The 19,209-nt window shown below is 39.1% G+C and overlaps 1 protein-coding gene, 1 long non-coding RNA gene and 1 pseudogene across 2 annotated transcripts; 1 reads left to right on the plus strand and 2 right to left on the minus strand.

Moving 5' to 3' along the window:
• Positions 1-103: 103 nt before the first annotated feature.
• On the plus strand, positions 104-13,818 carry LOC139977700 (uncharacterized). Its single transcript, XM_071987214.1, has 2 exons — positions 104-316; positions 1,087-13,818. The coding sequence occupies exons 1-2, from the start codon at positions 221-223 to the stop codon at positions 1,900-1,902; spliced, it is 912 nt and encodes a 303-aa protein (XP_071843315.1). The 5' UTR covers positions 104-220; the 3' UTR covers positions 1,903-13,818.
• On the minus strand, positions 5,474-5,572 carry LOC139978098 (U2 spliceosomal RNA; annotated as a pseudogene).
• LOC139977705 (uncharacterized) lies at positions 13,573-18,898 on the minus strand. Its single transcript, XR_011796638.1, has 4 exons — positions 18,741-18,898; positions 16,349-16,400; positions 15,353-15,464; positions 13,573-14,043 (listed from the first exon to the last, which is right to left on the minus strand). It is a non-coding gene; the product is annotated as an uncharacterized lncRNA (long non-coding RNA).
• Positions 18,899-19,209: the final 311 nt, after the last annotated feature.

Below are 19,209 nucleotides of genomic sequence, written 5' to 3' on the forward strand. Positions count from 1 at the left end.
AATGAAACATTGTATGCAGATGATACGAGTGACGATTGACGATGATATAATTCACTACTACACCCTTTCTGGATGACCTTATATATTTGGGATGTGTCGCTGAAAATTCAGTTAACTTCAACTTGGTGGGACTTTCCAGGACTACCAATTTATCACATGGTACACGCGTTCGACAAAGCCAATCTTCCAGTCTAAATATCCATTATCTTCAGATTTTATCATGGCTAGTTTAGATGATCGTGACGACCGTACCATCTTCGTCGGTAACTTAGACCGAAGTTGCACAGAAGTGATATTATATGAGCTTTTCGTACAGGTGCGTGTGCTTGTGATGTGTATCGTCCAACAATGGGTCTATGCACTGATCTACACTTAGTGTAGATCAGTGGGTCTATGCTATGTTGGGCTAAGTCATAGTGTTGGATAGGGCTTTACCTAGTTCCACGAAATATATTCTGCCCATACACACCTGAACTAGGCAACCGGTGGATATTGCTACCATTGGGCACAAGTTAACCGCAGTTGCAATGATAGAAACGGACACAAATGTGATACTAGATAGTAAAAATTTGGTCGTAATTTATGTCTTTTTTTTTATCTTATATGATTAATAATGGCACCATGTTTGTTTTGAACAACACTTCCTGTAGAAAGACTATATAATAACATTGTAAAATCAATGCATCCAATATTATTTTATCAGATTGGTCTGTCACATTTCAAAAGGGCTCTAGATCTCGTTGAGTTTGGGAACATGGCTAAGCTGATTCCTTTATAATAGGAATATAATGTGAATTTTACTTTTTTACCCATTATAGGTTCAGTATGGTTACAACCACACAAAAATTTGGTAAAGATTGTTAGTATATACTACTAGTATTAGGCCTATAATACAAAATGATGTTATATTATAGCATTATAAGTGCATAGCAATAGCATTTGGTTTCTAACTAAATACAGTAAGTGAATCTGAAGATCACATGTATGAGTTTTCTCATTTAAAGTAAATTTGAAATAATTGCTACAGTATATATTATGTTTATTTAAAATATTGCATTTTCTTTGCCCTTCCTATTTGTTGTCTAGGCTGGTCCTCTGATTGGAGTGAAGATCCCTAAAGAGAGAGAAAGTGGTGAAGCTAGAGGTTTTGCATTTGTTGAGTTTAAACACGATGTGTCAGTACCATATGCTTTGCACTTATTAAACGGCACATCACTTTATGGGAGGCAACTGAATTTGAAATATCGTAAAGGAAGCAAACATGAACAAAACCCAAACCAGGGGCCTCCACCTCAAGTATTTCCCAAAGGTTTTCCTAATCCCTTAACCGTTAGTGAACCACCAAATGTTCAAAGAACACTCCTTCCACTACCAATGCCAACTTATCAGTTTGACCCTTCATTATATCAAGGACAAGCAATGGAAATGCAAAAGGATCGATTCAGAGGAAGTCCTGTGCCAGATGGTTATTGTTCTCCTGTAAGTCAGGCCTCACCGCAAAGTTTCTCAGGATCATATGGACAACAATCATATGAAGATGTTAGGCCCTCCTCAAGAGGCCAATTCAGGGGTACGCCGCCAGGGTCCCGAGATCAGAGTCCGAGATGGGCCGGTAACGGCAGAGGGGAAAGACCTAGATCAGAAGATAGAAGGCAAGGCCATAGGAACACAGAGTTTGCAAGAAACGAATCGTATCCACATCACAGTCGACAGGAACGACATCATCATCATCATCATTCAAGAGAAGATGAGAGACACCACCAAAGGAGTCGAACAGTAGATGACCACCAGAGAGGATTGAATGGTGGACATCATTTCAGGGATAGATCAGTAGAGGACTTTAATAGAAGGAACACTGGCTTTAGGTCAAATGATGGTTATCGGCATCAGTATCATAGATGAGAAAGATTCAGGTTAGATCAGGAAAGATTTGTGAACAATCAATCAGGTACTTTTAGCTTTCACTTGTTTATTAGCCTTTGGAATAAACTGTGTACAACATGGTCTGCTCAAGCCTTCAGCTGCCCTCACCTCCATACTCCTCCTCTTCCAGGACAAAAAACAAGGAGTTGTCTCACCGTTAGACTTTGTGATGCAGCACACTGACTGCCAATCTCAACAGAAATTGATATAATGTTATATATATACAGAGAAAGACATTGATATAGTGTTAGTGCAAACAATAATCAACATAGTATCCAAGTCTGTAGACCGTTTTGATGGGTATGTATGGCAGGCCATTTTAGTTGGAAATTTTTCGAAGAGAGCACTTATTAATGTTGTATAGAGCTCTGCATTGCCAATATTAGCAAATAAGGAAAGTGCCATCTACTGTATGAACTATCACTGTGTTTTAATACAGAGACTCACATGTATACTCTAAAGATTTTTTTTAGATTTTACAGCATAAAATTAACAAAAGTCTATTGTTTTAACCATTCTGTCCTCCTTTTCCTTCACTGTAGCATATCGTTTTTTGATTATTACTGTTTTTACAATAAAAAGTTACATTTTCCATTGAAAACATTTGAAATACATGTCATATTTTACAACACTAAGTTGGGTACATAAATTATTACTTATTAATGGTTGGATATATACAGTAGTTATAGTTGCATTACAGAAACAACTGGTTTAAGGGAAACAAAAGCTAAACAATTCATGTTTTTAGACGATACTACTGTAACTTGAAGAGTGTTTGACTAATGATCAAATGCCTAAAAAGGTGCACAAACATTTGATTTTACTAACAAACCAAGAAATACTGTAGCTACACACACTATGATGTAATACTACTAGTAATGTATTAGACTTCAATTGGCACCTCCAATAATTAATATCCATCAAGAAACAGTGGATAGAATTAAAATAACTCAATTCTGTTAGACTAATATTATCCATCGGAGATTCCTTACTTTATAAATAAGGGAACTAAATTCTACAGTTCCGGGAAAGCAAACACGTTTAACTTACATAATGATTTTACTAACAGAAGGGTGAATATCAGAAAATGCATTGAATTTCCAGCCGACCACAGACAAATTTTGAGAGTAATTTTTGGGCGATGTCTATTTACAGTAACTGCTTCGACTTAATCATTCTAACTACTGTGAGGTTGTATGACTGGTATAAACGTATAGTATCAGTCTGTGTTTGGGAGACCACTTTTATAAAGTTTCCAAAGCATGTGTTGCTCTGCAGATTGCAAATTCAACTTCCATTTTAAACCCCTATATGCAAACGCGACGCAAAACCTATCCAGTTTGGGATGTTTCCTCATTCTAGAATGTGCCATCAACTTATATTTCAGTGCTGGGGCCAAGTGGATAAAGGCGGTGGAACTTGAGAGCAATCTACGGTTTGTATGTACCACTATTTTAGTGACATCCCCAAAATATCTCATCCCCATAATCCTGTATGTGGAACCCCCTCCTATCCCCCTCCTACCCCCCTCACACTTGCATTGATAATATCCCAGTACGAAAAGATTTAAATTTATCATGAAAGCCTTGGGTTGGTTACCAGCAAATCATCTACTCCATCTTTGTTAAAAAGTCATTGCGTACTAGCAACATAATAAGTATTACCTGGTGACACGTTGGATTATCTTAAAATCTGGGAAGTTTGGCGAGTGCCTTGTCATATCAGGAAGGGAGGAGGTGGGAGCTCGAAATCCAGTAACCAATGCCATGTTCAGTATCCTTGTACGCGGGAAGCATTGAAGGGATGGGGTGGGGTATACACAGAGAAGGTGGGAGATCGAATTCCATGGATGCCATGTTTATCCTTGTACGCGGGAAGCATCGAAGGGATGGGGTGGGGTATACACGGAGGTGGGAGATCGAAGCCCATTAACCAATGCCATGTTCAGTATCCTTGTACACCGGAAGCATCAAAAGGGTGGGGTGGGGTATACACGGAGGAGGTGGGAGATCGAAGCCCATTAACCAATGCCATGTTCATTATCCTTGTATTCGGGAAGCATCGAAGGGATGGGGTGGGGTATACACGGAGGAGGTGGGAGATCGAAGCCCATTAACCAATGACATGTTCAGTATCCTTGTACGCGGGAAGCATCGAAGGGATGGGGTGGGGTATACACGGAGGAGGTGGGAGATCGAAGTCCATTAACCAATGCAATGTTTAGTATCCTTGTATGCAAGAAGCATCAAAGGGATGGGGTGGGGTATACACGGAGGAGGTGGGAGATCGAAATTCATTAACCAATGCCTTGTTCAGTATCCTTGTAGCGGGAAGCATCGAAGGGATGTGGTGGGGTATACAGGGAGGAGGTGGGAGATCGAAATCCATTAACCAATGCCATGTTCAGTATCCTTGGACGCGGGAAGCATCGAAGGGATGGGGTGGGGTATACACGGGGTAGGTGGGAGATCGAAGCCCATTAACCAATGCCATGTTCAGTATCCTTGTACGCGGGAAGCATGGAAAGGATGGGGTGGGGTATACACGGAGGAGGTGGGAGATCGAAGCCCATTAACCAATGCCATGTTCAGTATCCTTGTACGCGGGAAGCATCGAAAGGATTGGGTGGGGTATACACGGAGGAGGTGGGAAATCGAAGCCCATTAACCAATGACATGTTCAGTATCCTTGTATGCGGGAAGCATTGAAAGGATGGGGTGGGGTATACACGGAGGAGGTGGGAGATCGAAATCCATTAACCAATGCCATGTTCATAATCCTTGTACGCTGGAAGCCTCGAAGGGATGGGGTGGGGTATACACGGGGGAGGTTCGGAGCTCGAGATCGAAGTCCATTAACCAATGTCATGTTCATTATCCTTGTACGCCGGAAGCATCGAAGGGATGGGGTGGGGTATACACGGAGGAGGTGGAGATCGAAGTCCAGTAACCAATGCCATGTTCATTATCCTTGTATGCAAGAAGCCTCGAAGGGATGGGTTGGGGTGTACACGGAGGAGGTAGGAGATCGAAGCCCATTAACCAATGCCATGTTCATTATCCTTGTATGTGGGAGCATCTGCCGATGGCCGTGTTGAGGCGGTTCTGTGTTTGGTGTAGATGTCATACGAGTTATTTCAAGGGAGCAGGCTTCGTGTTTGTTTCTTTTACCAACAACATAATGCGTGTCTGCATATGTTATCGAGTCAGACCAAAACATACAACAACGTAACTGCTAATGAGATCTGTGAATAATGTCAAATTCTAGATATCGTGCAACACCTAACAGCTATGCGATTTTCCGATATATGATAATGCATTAGTCTGCAATGTACAGTACGTGATCGCATATTAAAGGCATTGAAGCCTCGCCCCAAACTGCGTGCCGCCCTGCAGTGAAAAAATGTTGACTTTCTGTTGCTTGCAAGTGAAGTTTCTTCTACTTTTTAAGGAAAAGGCGCCCAGGAAAGAACGGTGAAAGAACCTGGGCACGAAAACCAAACTAATGAACGACTGATCCGCTCTCAACCCCAGTCCCCTAGCTTGCATCGGGACTGTGACTGTGTGATTATCGTCGGGTATGCATCACCATTCGCCTCGAAAGAGAACAGATACTACACATGAACTTAGCCAAAAGGCCGAGAAGCGATCTTCTTGTCGCTACAAAATGCAGACAGCAATGAAACGTTATACCTTCTTATCTTTCGTTCACACCCCTAACATATGTTTATTCAAGCCCTGCCTCCCGCAGTGAACAATCACCTGACCTTACATTGGTTTTTACACTGCGAGACGGTCGCTAATTATTGTTGTGGAAGAACATGTTCACACATGACATGCAATTTCGTAACAATAAAATGAATACAGATTTTGCGGTTTCACGCCCCTCTTTGGAGAAATGTCCAAGACGTTTGTAAGTTAACGGACAGATCCTCTGCCATGTAAAATAAAGTGGGCAAGCACATTCGTGGTAGGCAGAAACGGACACTGATGTACAGTTTGCACGCGAGAAAAAGAGTATAACAAACGACTTGGCCAAGACTACATCAGACTAACCATTCAGAAAATTGCTGTTGACATTGTGTGGATACGACAATATGCTGGTTGTTAATTCGAATATCATAATTCCATTTTTCCAATAAGAGAAAGTGCATGTAATTAATCAATGCATAACGGAACATAGCGCTCACGGCACTCCGAGAGGGTCCTTAACTGTGTAGCGCAAGAGCCATTTTGTGTGTGTTTTGACCTGTATCTTCATGTGTATTTAGTCAATCATTTAGGACCATCCATATTTTGAAAGCTTACACTTTTAGCTTTCTGGTGGTGTATGCCTAATCCATATATATTTTGGTAACCTTACGCCAATTTTTAATTAAAAAAGTGATTTCACTTGAAAACCCTAGTTTTTCCGCACTGTGGGTGCTATTTGGCACCGTAACTTTTGTATGCGAAGTTCTATAATCCCAGTTCAAACGGTGAATTAAACTATGAATATTCATCACGTATTCTACCGATTCTTAACTAAATTGCCAAATTGCAAACTAAAAAGAAATCAGGGATATTCCTTCTGTTTCCCTTTGTTCTCAATCGACATGACGTCACAATACTGTACTCAGCACACGTTGGTGAATGTGCAGTCAAGAAGTGTTGTTGTTGTCTTGGTTTATTGTGATATCCTGAGTTATTGTTAGATTAAACTCAAAATACTTCTCAGTAACTTTAAAAAAGACTTTATCTATTGAATTAATTGTAATTTCGGTTGAAAATAATACCTCCAAAGTGACATTTTCTGTATCCTTTGGAACCTGTTTCTGACCACGCGAAGCAACGGTGGAACTAAGTTGGAACGTACCAAAAAGGTTGTGGGGTATGTAGTTGTTCTAAAGCCTATAGTTCTATACTGTTTAGCACGCAATATAGCCTTACAGTGTAAGGTCTATACTAGCTGCGTATAAGACACTATTACTGATACTGTAGCATATAGACTAATTCAAGTTCAAGTCGTAGTGGGGGTTCGGCCTATTATTACATTGGTATTAACCCCCTAATATATAATGAAACAGTCCTTAACTCTGTCCACCGTCACGTGATTGTCCACAGAGCAACGGGGGAAGGTAAGTCAGCAGATAACCCTCCTAGCTGTGCTTGCTGTACAGGCAATTCTTACCGTGAGCGTTTTGGTCTAAAACTTCCCGTTATGCATTCAGTTTGAAGAGACGTATCATTTTACAACACACTAACGTTGTATACAAGTTTAGATGGAAGTCTTTCAGTTGACGAAGATGACGAACTACTGCAAAAATGTCTTGATTAAATTACAGGGTATAATAATCGTGTTACTGGGAGCTTTGATGTACTCTGCGTTTGATATCTTAGCATTTAAAGAGGCAGAAAGTTCGCACCCATTTATGATATTGCTTTGGATTGGTAGCACTGGTTTGATTATTACAACAACTCTACTGTGGATATTGAGACCATGTATGACATATTCACGTCATATCGTCATCATTTTAATTTTTAACGCGGCTACTTCAGCTCTGGGAAGCACAGCATTCATCATAGCTGATAAGCTCATCGGACCTTCGGACGTTGCCGCAATAGCGTACCTTTTACCTATTTTCTCGATTTTATTTGGATGCATATTTCTACGTGAGAGTGTCACATTTGTTCAGATAACTTGGTGTTGTTTGTCTATTATAGGTGTCACATTTATAACCCAACCAGAATTTTTGTTTCAATCTAAGTCCGATAGTAGTCTACATAATCCCTTAGGCTTTGTACTGGCGATGGCGAACGCCATGTTAATGGCAGCAACCATCGTCGCATCTCGAAAACTTGGTGAATGCATCCATCCACTATTGTCTTTACTTTGCATGATGTTAGGCATATTGGTAATATCAGTCATTGCGTGCTCGATTGGTGATTACTGGACATTGCCGGATTCTCCTATCAATGCTTTACGTCTTTTTGCTACCGTCATAACATTCATCATTGGATTTTTTCTTATGTTCCTTGGACTTTGCTTTGAAAGTGTGAAAATCGTTTCAATTCTTCTAACGTCAGAAGTTATTTTTGCTCGATTTGGTGGCATTTTATTAGTAGGGGTTCCCTGGAATTGGTATGCACTCTTCGGTTCAATTTTCATTGTTGTGTCCTGCTTTGGTATTGCTTTGTCTGTGGGTGTTGAGGGGGAGATGGAAGAGAACGAGGAGGATAGACAGATAGAGCAATACGTAGAAACTGGAGCAAAGTCATCCACTGAAAGTGAACATCTCATTTCAAGAAAAAATATAAATTGAAAATTGCCGTGGAAAACGAGAAGATTGAAAGACTGAGAAAACTTAAATATCACCAAATTGAATACTTCATATCTTATCCATTCAAAATGCCGTAAACATGAGGTTTTGACTTAAAGATGCAGACAGTTTCCAACATTTCGCGGAGCCACTGGTAAATCCCTCTTGAAAGGGATTGGCACGAAGAAGATATCTCTGATGCCATAACGTTTATCTTTGTTTCATTGTATTGATTTCACAATCATCTCAGTCGCGCCATCCTAATGTAAGCGTTGTTTCATTTGTACGTTATATACTCTTGCAGGGGTCGATGAACACTGTTCGAGCAGCACGGAAAGTAGCTCGTTCAGGTTGGGAAAAGCATTGATGGAAAGGCCATCCTCGCCCACCATGGTTAACACCCACCAGTTCATTGATTATATTTATATTCAAATTATCAGTAAACACGTCACCGTGATCAGCATGAACGCAGTGTACGTCTGATAAGAGCTTATTGATTCTGTTATAATTATTGTAAATAGACCCGTGCCTGCTTTATTAAATTGTCAGCTCTCTCTATAGGATATTGATAATGATATTGCTTTTAGTGATCATCATATTTGTTGTTATTGTTTCTCTATTAATACTATACCCGGCAAGTACAGGCTATATATTGCTATTGCTATATATAAAACATCAATTTTGAAACTTTTGCAAACGGTATCATGCGTGAATCTTATATTTTGAATACTGTGGCTATTTTTTCTTTCCATTTTCTTTCGGGAAATCATGATATGTATGTCAAAGAACAGAAGTTTAAAGCATTGTGTGGTTCAGAGGGGTTATTGTACAATTAATATGGTATAACCAAGTGAGATACCATTATAAATTATGTTTTGGATGGTTTCAGGTGGGATATTGTACAGTTTATTTGGTACAACCAAGTCAAAATCCGTTATTTATGATGTTTTGTGTGGTTTCTGGTTAGTAATTGTACAGTTTGTTTGGTATAACCGAAGTCAGATTCGGCCCTTTATTAATTATGTTTTGTATGTTTGCAGGTGGGAAATTGTACTGTTTATTTGGTATAACCAATTGAGATTCCATTTTTAATTGTTTAATATGGTTTTCAGGTGGGATATTGTTCAGTTTATTTGATATAAACAAGTGAGATTCCATTATTAATTATGTTTTTGTGTACTCAGGTTAGTTATTGTACAGTTTATTAGGTACAACCTAAAAATCCGCCGACTGAACCACGCCCCGCCAACTGACGAAAAGAGGTGGAAGTGCCACCCACCATACTACTCTCCATCAACCCTCCTTCACACCATCCACTTTCTACAACAGCGATGTGATACGTATAAATAAAGCACAATAGTCAGGTGGCTTAGCAAATTTAACGTTACCGGCCGGACAAAAGTACCAAATTTGGCATGGAGTTTGTTCTCGACCTTTCTATCAATTTTACCCGTGGAACCCACTTAATCGGTTCCGATTTTTCAAGATGGCGGCCAAAATCCAAGATGGCCGCCAGAAAAAAAGGGAAATGTCATATATCTGGCTGTAAAAATCAGAAATGAAATAATGAAGGGTCAATTCAGGTGTTTCCGGGGTCACTGAAACAGATGATGGTCATGACACGTTGCTTGGGTCACCCATTTCTAAGATGGCGGCCAATATAACAGAAAATACACTTGTTGTCACTGTCAAAGGTCAGTGAAATTGTAGACTTGACTTTGAAGATTTTGATTCTTTCTGATTAGTATTGAAAATTCATCCTCCAGACTGATTTTTAGTCGTTGCAGTGTGAAAATTAGACAGATTTACTATTACGTAATGTTTTTGTGACGTCGAGGGGGAAGCAAAGGATAATGCAAAATTTACATTTTCAAAATTGCCCATTCAGAATTGCGAATCTGATTTAAATGAAAAGTTACGGAATTTAGAAGAATATATAGATGCAAGCATTCATTGACTTTGAAGAAAACATTAACCTGAACATGTCACCTATGGAGGAACGAAAATCGGCAATTACTGTGTAAACTCAGTAGCGACATTCATTTTGTTCCCCTCTTGACGTCAACGGACCCGGATATTTAATTTAGGTAACACAAAAACGAAATGAGTTTGATACTCAAAGTTCAATATTTGGGGTTATGAAATACACTCATTTCATCTATATAAGTTTCAAATCAATCCGCTGCATTTAAAGTGACCTTCAAAAATGTAAGTTTATACTTCCACTGACCTATAAGTACATACTGGAAGTATTCAGGAATTCTGTCTACAATGTTTCAATACGATTTTTCTTACCAGACAGTTCACAGTCGATGTACACCATTTGGATGACATGTGCAGCGACAAAGAGATGTGCAAGGCAGATTTGCCTTGCTGCATTTGCGCGTGTGCTTTTTACGTGAAAAGAAAACGGACACTGATTAAAGGTCAACAGAACCAAAAACAATCCCAGTCTGTAAAACAACCACCAAAAACCCAACTGAAACCCACAAACAGAAATCTCTCACTTACCCACATATGTAAATAACATAGCGTTTAAAGGACACGGACCCAAAGGCCAACAGAACCAAAACAATAAATCACTACAAACCCCACAAACTACAAGTACAAGCCCCCAAAAGCCAACTCCAAACCACAAACAGAAAAACTTCCCACCAACCCATATTATGTAACGACCACACAAACCCCCCACACCTAGCTCACTCAAAATTTCATCCGGGTAACGTCATCCCAATAGTAGACGATAGGCTTGCGCCAGCGTCTACGAAAGGCAGTGTCGGGAAGCCGTGCATGGTTCGCCTCCATGCGCAACCTAATGTCACTTTGCACGAGGAGACGACAGCCTCGGCCCTCCAGACATCCCCACCGAAAATAGGCGGCATCTGCTGTTCCAGATGTGTCTCCTGATGATAGCGGCAAACAACAACAGCAGATCCCTAACCCATTTTGGGCACACAGTGGGCAACAAACCATACATAACAAAATCACTACTATTGGCCCACTGTGTGCAACCAATAACACCAATATCGAAGGCGTGAAACCATCATTCCCACACCAACCGGACAAAGGGACACTCCAGCAAAAGGTGTTGCATAATCTTGATGGCTTTACAGCCCACATGGGGACAAATCCCATCACCTAATCGCCACCTAACTAGGCGAAAATGGTTAGTGATGAGGTCCCCATGTGCAATCCTCAACGCCAAGTCCCGGAGACGGCTATCTAGTGACTAACAACACACAGACCGCCACACATCTGGAGAGATGGCGGTTTGGCAAGCCGACGGGCACACAGGAGCGGCATTGAACATAACACAGAGGGGCCGTTCAGCAGAACATCTGGCCCACCCTCCTCTTTGATTCTACGAAGTGAGTCACCAATCTGAGGATACACCCTCGAAGGGCGTGTTGCCTTTGGCCGGTTATTGGAAAAGGATCCGGGCCAGTGGTGGCGATAAAGAAACCCACCCCAGTACCTAACAAAAAAAGGCAAAGGGAATCGAAGGATTTCAAAACGCAACGAAAACATTTTTCAAAAGGAGAAAGCGCAGTTTAGATGGTAGGTGGACCAAACCAAGCCCACCGCTCAAGGGGAATGTGACCTTTGATAAAGGCTTGAAGGAGGCGAGGTCCGACACAATACAAGTGACGTCATCAGCACAGTGCACGCTTGTAACTCTAGCCCCACCCAGTACATTGAAGGGTCGAAAACCCAAGCGTCTGTCCAGCGAGGTACTTAGCGTTTCCCTAAAGAGAACATACAACAACGGGGAGAGGGGACAACCCTGACGGGATGGACTCTCCTTCGAACCTGGAAGGGACCAGAAATTAATCCATTAACAGTGACCATGCTTGTGACGTCCTTATATAGTAACGAGACCCAACGAACAAACACTGAGTTCAATCTGAAGGACTCTACTGTAGGTTCTGAACAGAAAGTCACGACCAACCAAGTCAAAGGCCTTCTCCTGGTCCAAGGAGACTAGTGCACATGGCAAATCACGAACTTTAACAAACTCGATCAAGTCTCTCATTATCCAGAGGTTATGTTGAATACACTTGCCTTGCGCAGCACAAGTCTGGAGAGGACCTACAATATCCGGCATCACATCCGCTAAGCGATTTCCTAATGCTTTGGCCAGGATTTTGTAGCCCACATTTAACAGCGTTATTGGACGCCTATAAGGGTCCAAATGGTCTCCCGACTTTGGGGGGGGGGGGAGAACAATTTATTCAACCCGCTGTGTTTGGCTCATGTTATTTAACTGGAAAGAGGTAGCGAACACGTCTCTTAAGTCCCCACCGAGAAACTCCCAGGCGGTCTAAGAGAACTCAGCAGGGTGGCCATCGGGACCTAGGGACTTTCCCTTCTTCATCGCTGCTACCGCTATCCAGAGCTCACCAACGGAGAGATTCGAACCCAAGCTATCGTTTTTTACTCTGAGGTCTTCCTGGAGATCCTCGCTAACAGCAGCCCTGGAGTACAGGTTTGAAAAGAACGACCTAAATACCTCGGATGACTAGTGACCTGACTTAGAGTGTTTGGTCGCACAATTGATGTGTGTTTATGAAGAGTGCACAATCGACAATCGTACAAAATCTCCCAATGAGTCGGTATTCACATCTGGTCGTTTTTCCCTCAAGTTACCCTATTATATTGTTGACTCAATGTAATCAGTCTTACATGACACTCGTAACTCCCATAAAATAACTGGTTTTGCGACAGTGTCTATCCACGGTCGATCACACCTCAAAGTTCCCCAATAAGTCCTAAGTGGCTTCCTGAGCCAAATTGACACAATTAAAATACCAGCCATAACATGTAGCCAGGGTGCTAGCCCGGTTTCATTTACACGTTTGAGGACGGAAGGTTTGATGGTCCCGATCAGTAAAGGGCACAGGGGGTCTGGGGAATGAATCTATATGAAATTTCCTTTTTTTCCAGGCGGCCATCTTTTATTCTGGCCGCCATCTTGGAAGTGGGCTACCCAAGCAACATTCCATGATCATCATATGTTTCAGTGACCCCGGTAACACCTTAATTGACCCCTCATTGTTCATCTCCGATTTTTACAGCCAGTTATATGACATTTCCTTTTTTTCTGGCGGCCATCTTGGATTTTGGCTCCATCTTGGAAATCGGAGCCGATCAAGAGGGTTCCACGGATAAAATCAATAGATAGGTCGAAAAGAAACTCTATGCCAAATTTGGTACTTTTTTTCCGGCCGGTAACGTTAATCCTAAAAATTGTTGCTAAGCCACCTGAATTCAATGGGCCCATTGTTCAATAATGTAAAGCCTCAATGTCTTAAGACAGCACATTTGATAACATTGGAAACACAAACTACGCCTTGGTTATATCATTTTTATTTATGGTTAATTAATGAAGTGGGTCTTATAGACTGCCATAATGCTATGGCGGATACACCTTAAAAAATAATTCGATATGCTATGTTAAGGTTACTTTACTTCTTAAAATAACAATGAATGAGATGATTACGGCTATATATGGTCAGTAATTAAATTTTATAAACCTTATGTATATTTTACTTCATTCTTCGTTATTCTTACAGCCCCGCCCCCTCCCAACAAACAGCTTCGAATTCGACACAGGTAAGAGCTAACGTCAACTCAAAAGTACGTGACATGCACGGATTTAGGTTACGACTTAATTATGCATGCATAATGTTTTAACGATATTCCGCTTATAAGCAGTCATGCAATAAAAACTGATAATTATGGATAATGCATGCAGTAATTATATCAGTTTAGTGAACCACCTTCTCATCAATTTCGTTTTCATGGAAACCATAGCAAGTTAGCTGTGGATCAAAAATAGAAAATAAAAGTCGATTCAGAGTAGATGAAACTCATTTGGCTAAAGGTTTCAACAGTTGACACAATAAACATACATATGCAATACTTCATTGTACATGAAATATTACATTGAATGTGCATGACACAATATGTTAAAGGATACACAAAACCCAGCTATCATCAATGGTCTATGTGAACGGAAAAATGATAAATTAAATATTACATGGACTGTGCATGACACAATATGTTAAAGGATACTAAAAAATCAAGCTCTCAATGGTCTATGTGAACGGAAGAATTGTAAATGAAATATTACAATGACTGTGCATGACACAATATGTTAAAGGATACAAAAAACGAGCTATCACCAATAGTCTGTGTGAACGGAAGAATTGTAAATGAAATATTACATTGACTCTGCATGACACAATATGTTAAAGGATACAAAAAAAAAGCTATCATCAATGTTCTATCATTGTTATTTTCAATTCAAGCAACAAACCCTCACTTTTACTACATATGTCCCTAGCAATTTGTTGCACATGTGTAACCGTGTTGTATATTTCATACCATCTTGATAAGATTTTTAGTTATCTCAAAACTGCTAATACACCATTGCTACTGTGCTTAACGCAAACCGTGGGTCAATTATCATACTATTTTTTCAGTTGTTTTTAAAGACTTTTTAACTTTGGTCAACATGGCACTGTGCAAAAGCATCAACGGGATTGACTATGGGTTGTAGTTTTTTTAAACCGGCAAACGGTGCGGTTAGCTGTCAATTAACAGTTAAGGGCCCTCTAGGCGGAAAATGCGTTTTACCTTCCCCAAGAAAACAGACTTCGTGCTTTCGTGTCAGAAGGTATTACGTCATGAACCAAGCCAAACGTTTTTAATTAAAGTATAATTAATCTGTACTTTGACTTTGTCGAAAGAGGAATAATATTTGGTTATTTCATAAATCAAATGAAAACATAATCTTGACAAGTTGAATACAAACTTGCTTTATTCTTTTGAAAGAAAATATTCAAAAATGGAAAAAATTTAAACAGAAAACGTTTAAATTTCTATATTGAATTAAATGTATGGGTAAAATCTAAGTATGAATATTACAAAATTAAAGCAATAGAATGATTGTGAACTGACATATTTTTTACTGCAAGAGGTATCAAAAGGGTATGAAAATCTTTATATTTCTTCTTTATTCGAAATAATCTATTGATACAACAACACCTATTATACAACAAACATGGCTCCCCTAGTTTTCTGACGACAGAACACAATCAGAAAGAATATTAGTGATTTTTGACTTACTTGCATTTCCAGTAATCCCAGCAACATGCGTCTGATCCGGTACGCGATTTACAGCCACGCTCACAACTGCACTGGCTCGATTCACCACAAGGGATGGAGCCACCACATTGAGCTGTGTGAAGGACATTATAATAATACACATGATAGTGATGCGTGAGGTGATGAACAACTCCCCCCACGTCGGATGTTCCACCAGCAATAAAATATTAACAATTTAGGCGTCAAATGGTGTATTCTGATATGTTTACAATATTAATTAGATGTTTAAGTCTTTGCTCAATGTCGTGCTAATAAATACTCTGTAAAGTTATTGGGAAAGTGAATGGCTCGTACCTGCTCCCAACTCATTTCGCGCTGCCCCTTATCCACGGATTCCCGTTTAAGCCAGGAGGAGCGGTCTTATTCTTCTGACCGAATGCATTTTATCCACGGACTAAGCGTATTTCTTACCCCGACTGACAATGGACACGGTGGAATGTCTCCCTAGCTGTCACCAACCAACCCCATCCACCTACTCCCTTTTGCGAAGAGATAGGGCGATTCAATAAATACAGAGGGAGAGGCATAAACTCGACATAATTAGCAGCAAGCAAATATATGTATGTTGACGAATGCCAGCTGCCAAAGCAACCTCGAATGTAAAGCTTTTGAAAAGTATCCTGATGACGAAATGGGGAACAAAATGTACAAATGGCTAATATATAGAAACTCTTTTATTCTAACGAGTTAGCAACAAAGCTGGGGTTACACTTGGTATTCAAAATACAAGATGTGTGTGGGTTTGGGGGTGGAGGGTTGGGACGGAAGGGCTTGATCAAATAGGATATAATTTAATAGTGGAAGCATTTATGTGTATTCTCATTTCCATACACCCTCTACAAACATATTCTAAACTGTGTCAGATTAATTCAAGACGGGTAGTCGGATATACAAGTTGAACACTGCATTTGCTAACAATCGGGTATAGTTGCCGTTTAATTGTGAATGAATACATACCGTCTGCAACTGAACACATCAAGGCCAGGATTAGGCCGATGGTTAAAATGAGCTATAGGGAAAGAAAGGAGGCAGATTTAACTTTCTAACATTAACGACCATGTATAGAGATGAACTAGTAATAAGTGTGTTTTCCAAAGGTCACCCGCACACATGGATATCAGATTGATCACATTATCTTAAATTCGAAACTTTTTTCAGGGCGGGGGGGGGGGGCAAAGTTGACATAGCTCAATCCCTAAACAACACATGTTTCTTTGATTAGTGTCTTTACATCTTCTTGTTCTTCAAAACAAAATGTAAGGTTAGACGCAAATATCGAAAATATTTGATGATCTTTTATGATTCGTACAAAGTTGAGAAAAAAATGAAACAAGAAGAAATTGGCAATTTCATGTTTACCATGCGCGAATTAGGTTGGAACTTTGCGACCTATTAATTTTTACCCTCTTTCCATTGTCAAATCTTATAATAATCACTAATCACTAAATAAGTGCAATTCATTTAATGAAAGCCTACTGTACACACAGGGGTACATGACTATCGCTCAATTCATTATACATAGTGCCGACCCTCACATCGGTAAACTGATAAAACGCACTTTTGTAGGCTTAAATATAGCTAACGTCACTTTGTAATGAGGTCAAATATCTGGGAATGCGCTGTTTTGCTTGAAGTCATTTAAAGGTTTAGCTTATTATACACCCAGGAATATGAAAAACCGCATTGACTAGGATGAAAATTTCCCATTTTTTGTTTGTTTACATGATTTCAAAGATACCCGCACAGAGTAATATTCTACGTGCATGCTTGTTAATAATTAAAGCAATACTTGGGATAATAATGTGTCAGTGACAGGCCGAAAGTTTACCAAGCTAAATGAATCATAGCGTGGTTAGTCAAACTATAGTTTCAGTTTAACCCTTTTAATAATGACAGCGATTTATAACGCTCGCAAATCCACCGGAAGGGAGCTCAAGGCCCGTGAGAGAAAGAGAAAAAAAGGAGAGCAAAAAATAAAGAAACTTATGTATGGCATATGGACAATTGGTAGAGAATATTTGGAGAAGACATTGTAACAATATATATATTCTTTATATTAAGTGTCTCGATACCCTCATTCACCATGGTGATCTATTTGTAAATATCTCGTGCCTAGTGCGCATGACCACGACTCTTCATTCTTCCTGCTAACGTCTAATTCTTTAATTTATACTCTATATTATAGTGTTTGTATTACTAGTTTACGATGTTAGATACATTGCATTGAGGACATAATTGAAGGAATGAAAAGGGGTATCATAAATCTGATAATTATATGGATACATTAATTCGATTTTATAGGAGGGTGGGGGAGGTGTGGATAATTTAAAACTAATGGTAGGATCAAATATTGATATATCACGATTTATATTTGATATGGAGGAATTAAATCAAATGCACAGTTTCTTTTATCAATATAATAGATACATTTTGTTTGTTTATATTTCAATTGACTAAATTTGATTAAGAATAGCAATGAATAAGTGAGAGAATACAATATGTTTACTTCAACCCAAGAATCATAAATCGGATAAATATATGAATACGTTAATTCGAATTTATAGGAGGGTGGGTATAATTTCCCATCAATGGTAGGATCAAATATTGATAAATCACAATTTATATTTGATATGGAGAAATTAACTCGTATATGCTATATGGTATCCTTTATCAATATAATAAACATAACTTGTTTGTTTATATTTTAATTGTCTGTACTGGATTTAGAATATAAATGAATGATCGAGAGAATACAATACAATATGTTTACTTCAATCCAAGAATCATCAATCGGATAATTATATGAATACGTTAATTCGATTTTATAGGAGGGTATAATTTCAAATAATAGGTAGGATCAAATATTGATAAATCACAATTTATATTTGATATGGAGAAATTAACTCCAATATATCAATATAATATACATAACTTGTTTGTGTATATTTTAATTGTCTATATTGGATTTAGAATATAAATGAATGAGTGAGAGAAACAATACAATATGTTAACTTCACTCCAATTTTTATTAAAATAAAGATTGGTGTAATCTGAATGTATCTAATTCATTCAACTCCCAACACCGAAGTCCTGTGGGTTAATTTTTATTTTAGTAAAAGTCTACATGAAATGATTTCGTGTGTACATAAACAGCTGCTGTAAACTGAATTTTGCAACCGTGTTGTCAGTTATGAAATCAAATTGACTTCTATTTACTCATTCCACCAGCATTTGTTTGTAGCCTCACTTTATTGCCTTGTTTTGGTTTTATTACAGTAACATCTGTATTGGTGAACACATGACTGAATTTTCAAGTCTTTCGATTCAGGTAAACTAAAAAATAACTTACCATAATAGTCCCGTTGTTCATCTCGTCAATGAGTTACTGTTATTGGTAAAGTAGAAGTTATGACTTCGTGCTTATTCGAATCTTGTCTGATTTGGGTGTGGCAAATTGGAGTATTTATAAGTCTCAGAACATGCAAATTAGTCTAGTTGGCAATGCTTATGTAGACGGGGAATGGCGCCAAGAGGAATTTAATTTATGCTAATGAGAAAGTGTTTGGAACTACATCTGTCCTTGACGACATTTATAGCATATACGCTATGATGATTTACTGAAGCAAATTTAACCAGCATATTTACTTCTGCTACCCTTAATAACTATAGGAATACATCCAGGGATAATTTCGTGTGCCCTGGCTCTACGGTGTTTTACTCAACCATAAATTAAATGGCAAGTTCGAATATGATGATACTTGGTAGAACAGACTAACAAACATGTAAAAAATGTTAAAAAGTACAGTAACTTTAAGGCA

Source organism: Apostichopus japonicus, chromosome 12, assembly GCF_037975245.1.
Source record: "Apostichopus japonicus isolate 1M-3 chromosome 12, ASM3797524v1, whole genome shotgun sequence".
Lineage (NCBI taxonomy): Eukaryota > Metazoa > Echinodermata > Holothuroidea > Aspidochirotida > Stichopodidae > Apostichopus > Apostichopus japonicus.